The sequence below is a fragment of the Hemicordylus capensis genome, chromosome 2 (assembly GCF_027244095.1).
Source record: "Hemicordylus capensis ecotype Gifberg chromosome 2, rHemCap1.1.pri, whole genome shotgun sequence".
Lineage (NCBI taxonomy): Eukaryota > Metazoa > Chordata > Lepidosauria > Squamata > Cordylidae > Hemicordylus > Hemicordylus capensis.
The window spans coordinates 239,801,335-239,818,346 of record NC_069658.1 but is presented as its reverse complement, the minus strand read 5'-3'; the positions used below and the strand labels follow the sequence as shown (position 1 = coordinate 239,818,346).

At 47.2% G+C, this 17,012-nt stretch overlaps 2 protein-coding genes across 8 annotated transcripts in view; one reads left to right on the top strand and one right to left on the bottom strand.

Annotated features, from left to right (window-relative positions):
* Positions 1-6,545, bottom strand: part of LOC128347471 (antigen peptide transporter 2-like) — a 38,798-nt gene extending 32,253 nt beyond the window's left edge. For 2 of the 7 annotated variants that reach the window (XM_053302208.1, XM_053302210.1), the window contains exons 1-2: positions 3,761-3,857; positions 1,506-2,003 (exon numbers count right to left, since the gene is read on the bottom strand). In XM_053302208.1, the coding sequence (XP_053158183.1) occupies positions 1,506-2,003; positions 3,761-3,842 (580 nt within the window). In that variant the 5' untranslated portion in view covers positions 3,843-3,857. Of the gene's footprint in view, positions 1-1,505; positions 2,004-2,958; positions 3,127-3,644; positions 3,858-3,930; positions 4,454-6,415 lie in introns of those variants that run through there. The other 5 variants (XM_053302213.1, XM_053302212.1, XM_053302209.1 and 2 more) reach the window with 5 other exon arrangements.
* A 61-nt stretch (positions 6,546-6,606) lies between these two features.
* Positions 6,607-17,012, top strand: part of LOC128347590 (zinc finger protein 420-like) — a 32,871-nt gene continuing 22,465 nt past the window's right edge. The window contains exons 1-5 of the mRNA XM_053302539.1: positions 6,607-6,745; positions 9,080-9,555; positions 11,975-12,101; positions 13,348-13,433; positions 14,852-14,978. Of these exons, the coding sequence (XP_053158514.1) occupies positions 9,151-9,555; positions 11,975-12,101; positions 13,348-13,433; positions 14,852-14,978 (745 nt within the window). The 5' untranslated portion in view covers positions 6,607-6,745; positions 9,080-9,150. The remainder of the gene's footprint in view (positions 6,746-9,079; positions 9,556-11,974; positions 12,102-13,347; positions 13,434-14,851; positions 14,979-17,012) is intronic.

Genomic DNA, 17,012 nt, shown 5'->3' with positions numbered 1-17,012 from the left:
AGGGCTGAAGCTGTAAAACCCGAGTTGATGCTGCTGATTTTGCTATTTTATCACTAGTGGTCACAAATTAGGAATGGATCGCACCCACATTGATTGGCTCCTATGTTTATTTGGGGTCCATATAGCACCGAGAGGCACATCTACTGCCATCTCTTGCAGCACACAGCCTATTTTAATTTTATTATTATATGAATGAGAATAAAGATCCTCAAGCAGCAGCAACCAGTCTTACGACACCTTAAAAATTAACGACCAACATTCAGATGAAGGCTGTATTTGAACCACAAACTTGCATCCCACAAGGCGGCCACTTAGCTATGAAAATCCTGAACTTGGACTCCTGTGCAAATGTTCCCTGCACAAACGGGTGGAGGGAGAGATTGCCCACCATTTGCACACCTTCTTGTGCATGCACAAAGCGGCATATGTGGAGAAGTTCCAGGAGGTCACCCACTCAGGCATCGACCAAACCTACACCTGCTTAGCTTCAGGAACACGGCTGCATCGCATCCCTTCAAACCATTACCCTGGGGGTTTCAGGCATAAGGGGCAGCAAGGGAGAATGGGCAGTTGCATTTAAGGGAGATTTGCAGGACCAAGGGACTTTTCCACAGCTTGCCTTGCTTGTCTGCCGATTCCTCCCACTCAGAAGCCAAGAAAACCACTTCTGTTGTCAGATGTAGGAGTTAAAGAGCTCCTGATTATTTGAAGGGTGCTTGTCACTGGCAGTTTAGTGTTTATTTGTTGTTTTCAATCATCATCATGATCATCACTCAGGGTCCGCCCTGGTTGCATTTGGATGGGAGACTACATGTGAGCACTGTAAGATATTGTATGATGGGGCTGCTCTGGGCATCTGCATGCTTGCCTTCGGAAAAGTCCAAGTTCCCTCCCTGGAATCTCCAAGACAGGGCTGAGAGAGACTCCTGTCTGTTTCTTGGAGAAGCCGCTGCCAGTCTGGGTAGACAATACTGAGCTAAATGGACCAAGGGACTGACTCAGTATAAGGCAGCTTCCTCTTTCTTGAGTGCATCCTTTGAGAATCAAAGAGGAAGAATATACATTTCCCATGAAATACAAATATATGCATAAATGTATATAAGGGAGTTCGAGGATGGTAGAGTTTTAGGAGGGAAAATCACAGACAGGCTGCAGAATGGAATGGAAAATAAAAAGAAGAGTTTATGCTGGATGAGGAAGGGGCTGAGAAGGGGTTTGATGATTGGGGTCTGTTGGTCCCTTTTTATCCCAGGATATGCAGTCATTTAAACCGGGGTTCCCAACCTGGGTTCCCAGATGTTATTGGACTACAAATCCCATCATCCCCAGCTACAAGGGCCCTTGTGGCTGGGGATTATGGGAGCTGTAGTCCAACCACATCTGGTGATCTAAGGTTGGGAACCTGTAATTTAAATTATAGCAGGATTATTACCTCTGGTTCACACAAATTCTCCTCCTTTCAAATATGTATTTGACATGCACCTATACATGCTGGTTCTACTCACCGATGACAGCCAAAATGAGGAACATGAAGGCACCAGCCAGATACAGCACATCCGGCCGATAGAGCTTCAGCAAACTCCAGAGGGTGGCCTTGTCTTCCTTCGTGGCTTCCTCCGTGCTGGCCCCCTGCCCCAGGACCTCCCAAAGGAAGAGGGCCAGACCCACCGCCCCATAGCCCAGCAGCAGCCAGGACCAAGGGGCCGAAGACAGCAGGAGAGGTGGGTCCACAAACAAGTGCCCCACTGAGAGGTACACGGGGGGCAGCAGGCACACAGTTGCCAGAGCTGCAGGGGGGATCTGAGAGGGCCAGCCCAGAGAGAGCAGCCCCCGGGCCCCCAAGAGAACCAGCAGGCGCAGAGCTGCCTCTAGCCAAGCGGCTGGGACCCCCAGGGCAGCCAGAAAGGGCTGCCCCACATCTAGCAAGGAAAGCAATCCGACATCACACAGAAGGAGGAGGAGAGTCAGGTACAAAGTGGGACGCAGCTCCATGGTAGAACCACCTGTGGAGAGAAGAAAGATGGAATGACATTCCATCAAGGAAAAATTCCATTCCCATAATTCAGACTTTGCCTCCATCCTCACCATGCAACTCTATACCAGGGTGGACCCTGCTTAGCTAAGGGGACAAGCCATGCTTGTTACAAGACCAGCTCTCCTCTCTGAGGAAAACACTTCCTGAAGAAATAATTCTGGGTAAGATCCTCTAAATGCTTTACATCAGGGTTCCCAGATGTTGGACTACAGCTCCCATCATCCTCATCCACAATGGCCTTCAGCCCTTGCTTACCATTGTGGCTGTGGATGATGGGAGCTGCAGTCCAGCAACATCTGGGGGCCCGAGGTTGAGAATTCCTACCCTAGATCATCAGAAAGAAAAGTTACCCTCCTCCAGTAAACCTGGAGGAATCCCAGGCAAGAAGATCTCCCTCCAGCATAACTCACTCCTTGATGCTGGTTCAAAGAACAGGTTTCTAAAAGGCCAAAGTAAACCAGTACCTACAGATTGGGGGGGGGGCAGGCTTTAAGCTACCCATCTGCCACAGACTCACTGCAGCCACCTTGAGTAAGCTCCTCTCTCAGCCTCACTTCCGCCTCTGTAAAATGGACACGATAGGGACATCAAGGACTAACTGGATTCTTATGAGAGAAGCCACAGTTACAGCTGTAAAGCACTTCACAAATTAAAAAGTATATTATGCCTAGTAAGTACATGAAATAAACATGAGCTGGTCCTTTCTTTTTCTAGACAGCAAAAAGTCCTTTGGTGGCACCTGTTAGAAGGGAGAGATTCTCCCTGTCATTTGTCTCTTGGTTAGATAATTTCCCACCAGACACCAGCATCAACGTTTCAAACAAAGCTTTATTTAATTTGCTAGCAAAAAGCTTCTGGGTGCGGCCGGCGCTCCTCTCTCAGCTCATCCGTCTTTTATAGTGAGTACTCAACAACTTTCGCACCTGCGCATTGTATATAAGCCAAAGCGTTACTTTTAATCCCAAAGGTTCCAATTTGCTTCCAAGTGCGATATTTCTCACTCACACTCTATATCTGGCTTGTGGCCTTGGTTTCCCTCCATTCCCTCTGAGACATTCCTTTAACCATTGCCGGCATAAAATATCTTCAAGGCGAGGGGGTGGGGTGGATTACCAGCCACCGCAAGAGGGCGTGCATCCTAGTTAGCTAAGTGCTATTCGAACTGATTGTGCCTTTTTGGCTGCTCAAGCAAATTGCACATAATATTCCAACACACCTTAAAGATGACTACTTGGCTGATTGCACATGTGCATGTTTTAATTGGGTGATCTTTTCAACTAACTTTTAAACTCGTTTACATTGTTTTACCATCCATGTGAATCGCTCCAAGCAGTACTGGACTGAAGCAGCACAGCAGGATATAAATATCGATGTATGTTTACATTTATATCCCACTCTTCTTCCAAGCTCAGAGCGCTCTGCATGGTTCTGTTTCTCCTCACAACAACCCTGTGTGGTAGGTTAGGCTGAGGGAAAGTGACTGGCCCAGAATCACCCAGTGAGCTCTTTTCCCATTTCCAGCTATGATCACAGTTTTGCGCAGACACACGGTGCTTTAAAAGCAACAAAAATATTAGAGTTCTGGTCTCTATCCCCTTTCAGGGTTTACCAACACGTGAGGATACGAATCCGAGTTGGTGATTACAAACGAGCAGGAAGTACTTGCTAGACGGCATCAGTGCAAACAATGCAACATTTCCCCTTCCGATCAGCCCCCTTACGTACTTGGGGAGGGAACGGGGTGGGGGGTCTCTATTTTCACGACTTCCCCATCTAGTTTTCGGTGGCCTGTTCTTCCGGGTGGCATCTCGGCTCCTTCCAATTCCCCACCCCCAGCCCCTCTAACTCCTCCCCGCAAGGATTTTTTTCATTGCGCCCACCTACCCGCGACTTACCTGCATCCACGGACACCGTATCGATGTCTGGAACTGCGAGCTCTAGGATCCAACTTGCTTGCTACTCGAAGGGGGAATTCCGGCAGCGGCCCCGCCTCCCCCACCCCCAACCTTTGGCTGCAATTTCACTTATGTTACGGTCACTAGAGGGAGCCCACGCTCTACATTTGAACTTTGGCAACTAACTACTCCGAAGTTGACATTTAGCAGCTAAGCATAAGGAAGCATTGGGGCATGAATTGCTTTCTTTCTTTCTTTCTTTCTTTCCTTCCTTCCTTCCTTCTTGTATTTCTATCCCACTCTTCCTCTGAGGAGTCCAGAGCAGTGTTCATGGTTATGTATATCCCTGCAACAACCCTGTGAGGTGGGTTAGGCTAAGAGATCAATGACTGGCCCAAAGTCACTTGTGAATACAAATACAACAAGTATTTATATACGGCTTTTCAGCAAAAGTTCCCAAAGCAGTTTACATAGATATAAATAATTACATTAAATAAGATAGCTCCCTGTCCCCCAACGGCTCATGATCTAAAAAAGAAACATAGACACCAGCAACAGCCACCGGAGGTATACTGTGCTGGGGATGGATAGGGCCAGTTGCTCTCCCCAGGTAAATAAAGAGAATCACGACTTTAAAAGGTTCCTACTGCTCAGTTAGCAGGGATTAACTGTGAGCTTCATGGCTGAACGGGGATTTGAATTCTGGACTCTCCAGTCCAAGTCCAGCACCATGCTGGCTCCAGCTGCACCACACTGCCTCCTTTTTTATAATTTTATTTTATGTATAAAACAAAATATGATTTTAGTTGATCTTATCCAATCCCAGCACAGCATCCCTACAGTGGCTGTTGCTGGTGTCCACCTTGTGTTCCAAGGAGCCATCTTATTTATGTATTTATTTATTGCTTATTGTTCTATGTGAAGTGCTTTGAGCACTTTTGATGAAAAGTGGTATATAAATAATATTTATTGCAGCAATAAATCTTCTGAAGACAAGCGTTGGTTTAAATGAGAGTTTGCAAAGGACGGGCAAAAGCATTCAGAGGAGGGTACCACTGGCAAAAGAGTCTGTTCTGTTTGCCCAACTGGGGGTGATTTCTGGCCCTGTGAGCAAACTGGTTGGGCAAACCAGGTTGCTCTGTTTCATGTCCTTACAGGTCATTGTGCTCTGTAAAGAGGTGCATTAAACCCGTTTGCTCAATGGTGGCTCTGCCCCGTATGTGTAAAGCAATCTGTTTATGACAAGTGACATTGCTTCTGAGTTGTGTACCATCTGCGGTAGGGTTGCCAACAGTCCCTTATTAGCAGATACGTTCCTTATTTCAGTCTATAATCATCTGTCCCTTACAGGATACCATATGTCCTTTATTTTCAGCTAATGGGAAGAACCTATGGCTTAGACCAGGCTTCCCCAAACTGCGGCCCTCCAGATGTTGCTGAACTACAACTCCCAGCATACCCAGCCACAATAAATGATGGCTAAGGATGCTGGGAGTTGTAGTTCAGCAACATCTGGAGGGCCGCAGTTTGGGGACACCTGACTTAGACCAAATCTGTTATTTTCACTAATAATGAAATAAGGTGATGTTCATGAGCTTCAACTCCTTTCTCTTCTCCCTCCCTACCAGAATGCTCTGTGGTTCTGGCGGGCTGCTAGGGTTGCCAGACATGTCAGTGGTTGCTTAGAGAGGGGAAGGGAGGCATGTAGCCCCCCCCCGCCCCAACCTGGTGTCCTAGGTGATCGCCTAGGTCTGTCTAGTGTATGGGGCTGACCCTAGGTTGATCATGTCCTTTTGGGATTGTCTGGCCTTCAGTCTGAAATGGGAGGCTTTGTACAATGAACTATGAGATGTTGGTATTGGGACCCCCTATTCTAGCAGTTGCTTTTCAGAATAGGAAGAACATAAGAACAGCCCTGCTGGATCAGGCCCAAGAATGCCCATCCAGTCCAGCATCCTGTTCCACACAGTGGCCCACCAGATGCCACTGGGGAGCCCACAGGCAAGAGGTCTGTGCATGCGCTCTCATCTCCTGCTGTTGCTCCCCTGCAACTGCTCCCCAGCCCCTGGTGGCGCAGTGGTAAAACTGCCACCCTGTAACCAGAAGGTTACAAGTTCGATCCTGACCAGGGGCTCAAGGTTGACTCAGCCTTCCATCCTTCCGAGGTCGGTAAAATGAGTACCCAGAATGTTGGGGGCAATATGCTAAATCATTGTAAACCGCTTGGAGAGCTCCGGCTATAGAGCGGTATATAAATGTAAGTGCTATTGCTATTGCTATTGCTATTGCTAACTGGGATTGAGAGGCATCCTGCCCCTGAGGCTGAAGCTTTGGGGTTCAGTGGTGAAAGCATGATGAAGGTTTCTATGTACCACTGACTGGTTTCTATGAGTGGTTATATAACTGAAGAAGGTTGCTGATACGAGTAGGTCGTTACAGGGTCTCCCCCCCCCTCCCTTTTCTTTTTGGTCTTACTGTGCCATACCTCAGTAAAAGAAACAGAAGAAGCTGAAAGAGGCCCCCAGTTCCTAATTCCTTAATCGTTAAGAGCAGCATGCTTGAGCAGCCCAGATAGCCTTTCTGCAGTCCTCTCTCTCCTTGCTTGCAGGGCAGGGAGTGAAAAGAGACTGCCCTTGCCGGAAAGCGGTCACTCCAAGGGTTAAATGGAGTGAGTCCAGATTCCTAGAGGGGCACCTTGAAGGCAAATATTATGAATGGGCATTCTCACTTCCGGCCCCTCCGCTGGAAAGAAGCGTCTGCAGGTCTTTCTCCCTCCCTGCAATATCCGCGAGCAGGCCCCTTGCAAGGGCGGCCGGTGAGTGTCAAGGTGGGGTGCAGTGGGGGCTCAGAGCCCAAAGGAAGGTGGTGCAAGGGAGGAAAGCTAGGAGTCGGTCGGGGAAGGGGCCAAGAGAAGAGTCGTAAAGGCAGGGAGGTAGATCATGGGGGAGCAAGGGAAGAAATTGGATCGCAACGCTGCGGAAGCCTGTGGTTTCGTCTCTCAAGGATTAATCGTTGCATTTTTAGGCGTGTCCTTAGGGGGCCTTGGCGGGGGGCGGGGTATGGGGCAAATCAGCCCTCCGCGGGTGGGGGTGAGGGTGGCTTCCAGTTAACTTGAATGGCAGCAGCAGGGCCCACACAGGACAGCCCTGTTTTTCATGAATGTTTTTACATCTTTAAAATGTATATTGATGTTCTTTTATTGATAGTTAAAACTGAAGATCTTTTATTGATTCTCTTAGCTGCCTTGGGGCTTTTGTGTGTGTGAAGGAGCATCATATACATTTTTTAAAAAATCAATGAATACATGATTAAATTGATGCCTGTATTTCCCCACAGAGAGGAAGCTTGGGCAGCTGAGACATCCCTCCAAGGCTTTGATTGATTGATTGATTGATTGATTGATTGATTGATTAAGTGCTGTCAAGTCAGTGTTGATTCTTAGTGACCACATAGATAGATTCTCTCCAGGATGATCTGTCTTTAAATAGGCCTTTAAGGTCTCTCAGTGGTGCATTCATTGCTGCTGTAATTGAGTCCATCCATCTTGCTGCTGGTCGTCCTCTTTTTCTCTTTCCTTCAACTTTTCCCAGCATTATGGACTTCTCAAGGGAGCTGGATCTTCGCATAATGTGTCCGAAGTATGATAGTTTGAGCCTGGTCATTTGTGCCTCGAGGCTGTAGGAGATGACATTCACCCACATCAGGAAGCTTCTTTTGCCTCTCTCTGCTATGCCAGCAGAGATCAAGACTGGAGGGAGCTGCCTTACACTGACCATGGGTCCATCTAGCTCAGCATTGTCCACACTGGCTGGCAGCAGCTCTCCAAGGTTTCAGGCAGGAATTCTTCTCAGCCCCACCTGAAGATGCTGCCAGGGTTGCAAGGGTGGCTCCAGATGGGGTGGCAAGCACCCCCCCCCAGAAAAGTAGCTGTTCCCCACCTGCCAACCCATTTCTGTTTCAAAAATCTAATATGCGGGACATACTTTGCCCCTTCTGTGGGGCCCCCACCCCACATTCCTCCCCCTCTGATGCTGCCACACCAGAAATTAAACTGGAGACATAGGGACATAGGAAGCTGTCATATACTGAGTCAGACCATTGGTCCATCTAGCTCAGTATTGTCTGGCAGCGGTTTCTCCAAGGTTGCAGGCAGGAGTCGCTTTCAGCCTTATCTTGGAGAAGCCAGGGAGGGAACTTGGAACCTAGATGCTCTTCGCAGAGCAGCTCCATTCCCTGAGGGGAATCTCTTGCAGTGCTCACACTTCTAGTCTCCCTTTCATATGCAACCAGGGTGGACCCTGCTTAGCTAAGGGGACAAGTCATGCTTGCTACCACAAGACCAGCTCTCCTCTCTGCATGTAATGCAGGTGCTCCACCACTGAGCTCCAGCCCCATTAGCAGAGAGTTTCCTGTGGATTTGGGTGTACTGGGACTAATTTAAAACTGCTTTACTTCTGCCTCATGGAATGGACAAAGAGAGCAGTCTGGACAGGAGCTTTTGGGAGCCGATGGAAAGTCAGCTGCTGATGGGGAGGGAGTGATCCAATTCCGCTCCCCACCCCCATGAAATGCAAGGAAGCAGCCACTGATTGTAGGGGTGGGTGGGTGGCTGAGAAGTGAAATGGAGCGATCCCTGATTCACCCCACATAAAGGTGACTTAGGCAGCTGACCCATCCAGGGGTTCCTCCCTGACCCTCACATTGGGAAGCCTCTTTCCACCCACTCTCTGGGGATCCTGAAGGTTCCCTCAATACATTCCTTTGTGCCAAACTTCCCCCTGGATTTGGGTGCATTTTGCAGTGTTTCAAAGTTCTTTGCAGAAAGAGGAAACAGCTAAAGAAAAGGTGGGGTTGGGTTGGGGAGGCAGCTGTTTGGGAGGGGATCCAAGGAAGGCAGAGAGAATGGATGAAGGGAATTGGGGATTGGGCAGTGGAGGTGAAGGGCGGAGTCCTGTCATGGGTTTGCTGTGTGCCCCTCAAGTGGAGAAAGGTCTTCCCAGTCTCTGGTTCCCCTTCAGTCTTGTCTTCTACTTGTGTCTTCTACAGAGAGAAGTCCCAGTCCCTAGCCAAAAAGAGCCACTTTTGCTGCTAAAAAATGTCCCGTGAAAGTGTCACCGTTTGCATGCAAAGTAACATCTTGGCTTTGCAGGTCTTAGGCACCCCTCCGGGTTGGTCAGCCCCTGCCTTTAAAGAGAGGCTCCACTAAAGGACGGGCTGAAAATGGAAGATCAAGACTGGGCTGACCTTGAAGCAGAAAGAGACTCTGATGCCGTTGAGGTTAGGAGCACTGGAGAAGGAACCAGGCAGAAGAGCCCGAGAGAAGATCCCTCCCGCTCAGCTGTACAGTGCCAGCACTTCAGGCAGTTCCGTTACCAGGCGGCTGAGGGGCCCCGAGAGGTTTGCAGCCGACTCCACCACCTTTGCCGTTGGTGGCTGAAGCCAGAAAGGCACACCAAGATGCAGATCCTGGACCTGGTGATCCTGGAGCAGTTTCTGACCGTCCTGCCCCCAGAGATGGAGAGCTGGGTCAGAGAATGTGGGCCAGAGACCAGTTCCCAGGCAGTGGCCCTGGCAGAAGGCTTCCTCCTCAGCCAGGAAGAGGACAAGAAGCAGGAGGAGCAGCAGGTGAGAGCATCTCTTTCATCTTGGTGGCTCCCAGGGACTGAAAATGAATGCAAGGGTACCCAAATGTTACACACACACACACACACACACACACACACACACACACGTAATCCCACCCCCCCTAGATTTATGGCAGGGAAGACTATGCCACTCCTCTTCCCCATCTACAGCAGTTTGCTAGAACAACTACTTGTATTATATGGGCCTGTTCACATGACCGCTAGCAGGGCAAGAGAAGCACCCAGCCTGAGGAAAACCAAGCATGCTTCCAATTTAGGAACATAGTCAAGGTGTTATATAGTCAAGGTGTTATATAGTCTACCATTTACTGAGTCAGACCATTGGTCCATCTAGCTCAGTATTGTCTACCCAGACTGGCAGTGGCTTCTCCAACGTTTCAGGCAGGAGCCTCTCTCAGCCCGATCTTGGAGATGCCAGGGAGGGAACTTGGAACCTTCTGCATGCAAGAATGCAGGTGCTCTTCCCAGTATGGCCCAATCCCCTGAGAGGAATATCCTACAGTGCTCACACATATAGTCTCCCTTTCATATACAACCCACAATGGACCCTGCTTAGTAAAGGGGGCAATTCATACTTGCTACCTCTTCTTGGGAGTGACCCAATTTTCAGTTGCCTGCTTGCAAACGTTAAGGTAGATGGTGGGGGGAGTGATGGTGTGCAAGGCAGCAGCTGGTTAGGATGAGCCATTCCCAGCATTTTACTGAGGTAGGAAGGAAATGTAGGGGAGAATTTGAGTCAACCCCTTATTTAGCAGAGAACCCCAGTATGATAAGAACAGATCTCACAGAGGAGATCTGGAGACAATTGCTTAAGATCTAAAACCAAGTAAAGGTTTATTTGAAGAAGTTACAAACTTGGATAGAAAGCCTGCACCCTAGACTAGCTAAAGAAGAAGAATGAACACAGAAAAAGGGAGTGTCCTAAGAGTATTCGTCTATCAATCACAAAATTGTAGAGCTTCAGAAATAAGAGAGAACAAGGGGACAGCCCTATATCAGGGATTCTCAACCTTGGGTTCCCAGATGTTGTTGGACTTCAACTCCCACAATCCCCAAACAAAGGCCATTAGGGCTGGGGATTATGGGAGCTGAAATCCAATAACATCTGGAGACCCAAGGTTCAGAATCCCTGCCCTACATTCTCTACCTTGACTCCTGATGTCCTCAGTGGTCAATAGGAATTATAGGTGTTAAAGTTCGATGCCTATGGAGTCCCATCTCCAAAAGAAAAGCCACCTTACCCAGCTGCCAACTTGCCCACCATCAACCCCACTTCCCTCCAACACCTCCTGCCTTAATGTTTCCAAGCACGTGACTGAACCTCAGGAGCATGCCCAGCTTTTCTTCCCAGGTTGAACACTTCTCACTAACTGAGCAAAGAGGCACCTTTTTAAATTGGTGTTTCTTTTTATTTAGGAGGAGGAGAGCAACTGGCCCTATCCAGCTCCAGCACAGCGTCCCTCCAGTGGCTGTTGCTAGTGTCTATCTTATGTTTCTTTTTTTAGATTGTGAGCCCTTTGAGGGACAGGGAACCTATTTCTTTCTATCTATCTATCTAACTATCTATCTATCTATCTATCTATCTGTCTGTCTGTCTCTGTAACCTGCTTTGGGAACTTTTGTTGAAAAGCAGTATATAAATATTTGTTATATTCGTATTCATATTCTTCTACCCTGCCAGCAGATGTGTGAACAAACCTCACTGTTGTTAAAAAGCAAGACCTCAACATTGCTTAAGAATCTGTAAGGCATGTAATAAATTTGTAAGATTGAACATACAATCGAGGCAAATGAGAACTCAGGCTGTCACAGCTACTTGAGCAGGAAGAACCAAACAGCCTCATCAGCCATCTTCATTTGAAGTTTGGATACCTCCAGAAACCTTTTGAAATAAAATTGTTCTGGCCTTGCGCCTTAAGACTAGGAAAAACAGAGCGGAGCAGATCTCCCTGGGACAGGAGCTCCACCATCTTGGTGTCACACCTGGGAAGGCCCTATCTCTGGTGCTTCAAGCTATATAGGAACATCGAGCAAGGATAATCTTAGTGTAGGCTTGATCTAGGAGGAAGTAAGTATCCTTAGTTGCCCTGCTAATGGTGCAAAGAAGTGGCGTATCTCTTACATTTAGCAGGGGGAGAGCAACTGGCCCTATCCATCCCCAGCACAGCATCCCTCCAGTGGCTGTTGCTGTTGTTTGCCTTATGTTTCTTTTTTGGACTGTGAGCCCTTTTAGGGACAGGGAGCCATTTTATGCATTTATCTGTATCTATATAAACTGCTTTAGGAACTTTTGTTGAAAAGTGGTATATAAGTAGTAGTAGCAGTATCCTTTGGTTGGAACCCTTTCCTAATCCTGTGCCCCATTCGCTCCTGGGGATATTTTCCTTCTGCACTTCCAGGCGCAAGTTCTGTCAGCAGAACCGACTGCTGATTCCTTTGAGGCAGAGAAGGCTCCATTGGACAACGGACAGAGTCGGCTTTTCAGGCAGATCTCACAGGAAGGTGACCAAGATGTCGCTTCATTGGGTAAGGATTGATGGGTTACATAAGAACATAGGACGCTGCCTTATACTGAGTCAGGCCATGAGTCCATCTAGCTCAGTATGGTCTACAATGACTGGCAGCGGCTTCCCCAAGGTTGCAGGCAGGAGTCTTTCCCAGCGCTACCTGGAGATGCCAGTGAATGAAACGGAGGCCTTCTGCATGCCAGCAAGTGTTGTACCACTGAGCTGTGGCTCCATCCCCAAAGGGGAATGTCTTACAGCAGACAGTGCTCACATGTAGCCGCCCTTCTAAATGCAAACCAAGGTGAACCCTGCTTAGCAAAGGAGACAATTCATGCTTGCTACCACAAGACAGGCTCTCCATCCCAACTAGTTGAAACAACCACATTGGTTTCAGCTTCCCCCTCTCTCCCCCCCTCCCCCTCTCTCTTTAGTGTGTCTGAAATCCATGTGCTGATTTAATGTTCCTCTTTAGCCTGTGTGGGGGAGAGTGTGTTTCTCCAAACTCTTCCTTCAGTTTAAAAGTGAATTTGGTTTCAGCATTTGAAGACTTCTTAGTCTTCAAGCGCCAGCACTTTGAATCACGCCCAAAGGCTTACGAGGGTAGAGATTGCTTTCTCAGAAGCAGATGAAATGAAATGTATGAAAATGTCTCCATTCACTTGATCTTTGAGAACCACTAAGCACTCAGAACGACATGTAGGAATCTAAAGACTGTCATAATCTAATCCAATAAAATCAGTTGGTAATCAGATACAGGATGAAACTGAAAATTCCTTTTTTTAAAAATTAAATTTTTATTAATTTTAACAATAATAACATTAACATTCACAACAAATAAACAAATATGGACTTCCCACTCACACCTCCTAATGAATCATCAACTATAGAATTAACCCTTCCTATAATAATATTCAAAACATAAATTTAAACCTTACAAAAATGATTTTAATCTGCCCCACCTGCAATTATTACTAAATTTCAAACCCTGTTGTAAAATAAATAGTAGGAAAATAGTTCTTTAGATACAACAAGAATGGTTTCCAATCTTCTTTAAAACATTCTGAAACTGAAAATTCCTAATATGCTTTAGGAAACAAGTTATCACTTAACAAGGCCTCCTCTCCAGGCGACCTTAATAACGGAAGGTGTCCATGTGGGAGGCATACTCCTGGGGTATGCAGGCCATTTGGGGCTTTAATGTAGGATGCATCTTGAACTGGGCCAGGCAGCTGACATCTCACCCACCTCCCTTGTCTCACTCCTAGGCAGGGAGAAGACCCTGGTGCCTTCTTCGGGGCCTTCTCCTCTCTGTGGTGGCGGGGATGCAGTTGCTGTGCCGTCACCAGATCAGGTAAGAGAACACGGACTGGCAGAGATGGGCAGAGGACCCCCCTGGGGTGGTTCTGCCCATTTCCCAAGTCCTGAAGGAATCTGCCTCTTTCCTTCTGCTCCTGTCAAAGCTTCCCATTAGGAAGGCTATGGATGCCACTGAAAAATATCAGGGGTTTGTAGGGAAATGGCTCCTCCTCTCATCTTTAATAAATTTCTGGATACTTGCATCCTTTGTGAGGAATGAATGAATTACAGTCACAGTTATAGACCAGCAGAGTCCATATACAAAAACACAATCCCACATTCAAAACTACAGAACCCTCATCTATAACCGCTAACATCATCAGTGCTCTTTAGACAGGCAATGCTCCGCCATTCAGATCATGTCATTTCAGTCAATTTTATTTATTTTTTTGCGTATACTTTTTATTCAATTTTCACAACACCAAAAGACAAACACAAATAGTACAAACACTCACAAACACACACAATAAGGACTTCCATCTCATCCTTGGAAAAGTGTTGTTAACAATAACCGGATCTTGCCTATAGGTTAAACATTCTCTCCCCAGTAGTTCATATAACGATATCTTTAATTGTTATCAATCATTTCGGTCAATTTCTGACGAGTAGTACAAGCAACAGAGCAAGAACTTAGCAGCTCTATTAGAAACAGTTGGATTCTGGTCTGGTAGGTAGAAGGGCCGATAAACCTCCTCAGAGCTGCCTGGTGTCTTAACGAGAATTGGTTTAATAAAAGGGGGACCAATATCTCGATAGAAAACCCAGTACAAAAGAACACGTCCTACACTTTCCACCTCACCCAGGTCACAGGGGCAGATACACTCGTTAAATGGAATACTCCAATCTCTTCCCACAAGCAGAGTGGATGGGAGAGCATTCAAACTAGAGTATGAGGAGAAACTGCCCAATCTGATGTGCAGTGTTCTGGTACCAGAATGTTCCCTGCCTGGGCTGCTGTGGAATTATAGCCAGCGTGGTCTAGTGGTTAGGAGTGCTGGACTAGGACCGGAGAGACCCGAGTTCAAATCCCCATTCAGCCGTGATACTTGCTGGGTGACTCTGGGCTAGTAACTTCTATCTTAGCCTAACCTACTTCACAGGGATGTTGTGAGGAGAAACTTAAGTATGTAGTACACCGCTTTGGGCTCCTTGGATGTAGAGCGGGATAGTAAAATATAAATATATATATATATATATATATATATATATATATATATATATATATAAACAAAGCTCTGATGCTGTTGAAAATGAGTGGTTATGCAAGCCATGCTCCCACAGTTATTCCTATTCACCACAATGGGAATAACTACAGTAGCGCTACTTGCGTGATCGGAGCTGCCTTATACAGTGCGTTCCAGTGCCTGAACACTGTGCATCATGTTGGCCACTATTTTCTTCTTCTAATTTCAGGGCCCGGTGGTCTTTGAGGAGGTGGCAGTGCATTTCACAGAGGAGGAGTGGGCACTGCTGGATCCAGGCCAAAGGGCTCTGCACAGTGAAGTCATGGAAGAGAATTCTGGGCTTCTGGGCGTTCTAGGTAAGGCTCTGTGATGTCTACCTCTTCCCAGGGAGGTAATTCAACCTCCTGCCTGCAAAGCAGATGCTCTACCACTGAGCTCTAGTCCTTCCTTTTTTATCAGCTGCCTTCAGAACATAGGAAGCTGCCATATACTGAGTCAGACCACTGGTCTATCTAGCTCAGTAATGTCTTCACAGACTGGCAGCGGCTTCTCCAAGGTTGCAGGCAGGAATCTCTCTCAGCCCTATCTTGGAGATGCTGCCAAGGAGGGAACTTTGAACCTTCTGCTCTTCCCAGAGCAGCTCCATCCTCTGAGGAGAATATCCTACATTGCTCACACTTCTAGTCCCCCATTCATATGCAACCAGGGCGGACCCTGCTTAGCTAAGGGGACAAGTCATGCTTGCTATCACAAGCATGGTATTCCAAGTTGCTATTCTAATCAGCAGGGCCTAGGAAATCTGCTAGTCTGTGACGAGTGAAAAATTATGCAACAAGTGGAAAAAATCCTGATGTGTAATGTACCAACATCGCTTGAGGAATCATCTGATGAGTAACATATTTTGTCTGGCTGATAAACTGAGCCAGCATTTCTTCACCTCTGCCAGTCAGAACATACAAGGCATATGCAACTCTAAGGGAGGTGTAATGATCAGGCAATCTCGGGATGCTAGAGAAGAACTTATTTCCCCTCTGCTACTCAAATTTCCTGGAAGGTGTGATCTCTTTCATACATATTACTGCCTCGCGGATTCAAGCCCCGGGATTACAACAATTGTGGCTGAATTTTTCTATATTGCCATTAGGTTAAGTTCCCTATTAAGTGCTTAATTGCGAGAACTGTCTATTGTTTTTAAGTAATTTACTATGAGTGATTGTATTCTGTTATATTGTGTTTTAGCATTGTTTTATTGATCGTTGTATTGAGTATATTTGTTACTCCTATTTCTGCTGGCCAATGGCCGTAATAAAATTGATGATGATGATCAGGCAGTAACAGTTCCTGATTCAACCTGAGCGGGATCTAAAATTAACTGAGCGGACATTAAAAGACTTGTGACTGCGCACACGTGCACATGCCTTAGAGGGAACACTGCCTGGCACTGTTCCCTCTAGGGCAGGGTTTCTCAACGTGTGGGTCCCCAGATGTTATTGGACTTCAATTCCCATAATCCCCAGCCCCAGTGGCCTTTGGTTAGGAACTATGGGAGTTGAAGTCCAGTTACATCTGGGGACCCACACGTTGAGAATCCCTGCTCTAGCGTGTGCTTACACATTTCCTGATGTCCGTTCAGTTAATTTTAGATCCCACTCAGCTTGAATCAGGAAGGCCCCACTCTGAATGCATGTGTGCGCACACACTGCCTTGATTCTGCCGTCCAGAACAAAACTCATTCTGCACACAGATGAAGAAAATTAGAGAGAACACTGCTGTCTGGAAGTTGCCTCCTGGCTTTTCTTTGGAGGCAACAGGATGGTCTTGGAGGGACCCTCATCCCAGCTTAGAGCAGCCCTTCCCTGTGTTGTGGCCAAGAACTGAACTACTGACTACTCCTCTCCACCCATGCCTTCCCTGTATGATGTCAACGTATGGTATGAAACCGTGTTTGTGTTCTGTCAATGGATTGATGCTTCTGGTCCTGAGCAGTAACCGCTACCCTTCTGTCCTATCCTTGGGCAGGAACTGCAAGACCTCTCCATGCCATCTTTTCAGTTCATGGGACTGAAGGGAGGGATGGTTCAGATCAGCTCATCTAGAGTCTCTGAATATTGACTATGGACAAAAGTGCCCCAAGCCTTTGTGCCTTTCCAAGAAGGACTTTTGGTTTCCAAACCTGACCTCTTTCTAGCTGAAGAAGAGGAAGGGTCGCTTGTCAAGGGCTCTGAGGAAGGAGAGACTGAAAATTGGGGTCGCTGCGTCCAAAGGTCTATATGCTTCCATTTAACCACAGACCGAGGAGCCAGGAGTGCAGTGCATTGGGGATTCCCCTGCTGCTGGGCACCCTTGCTGTCTGGCTTTGCAGGCCATCCAAGCATACACATGACCAGGAG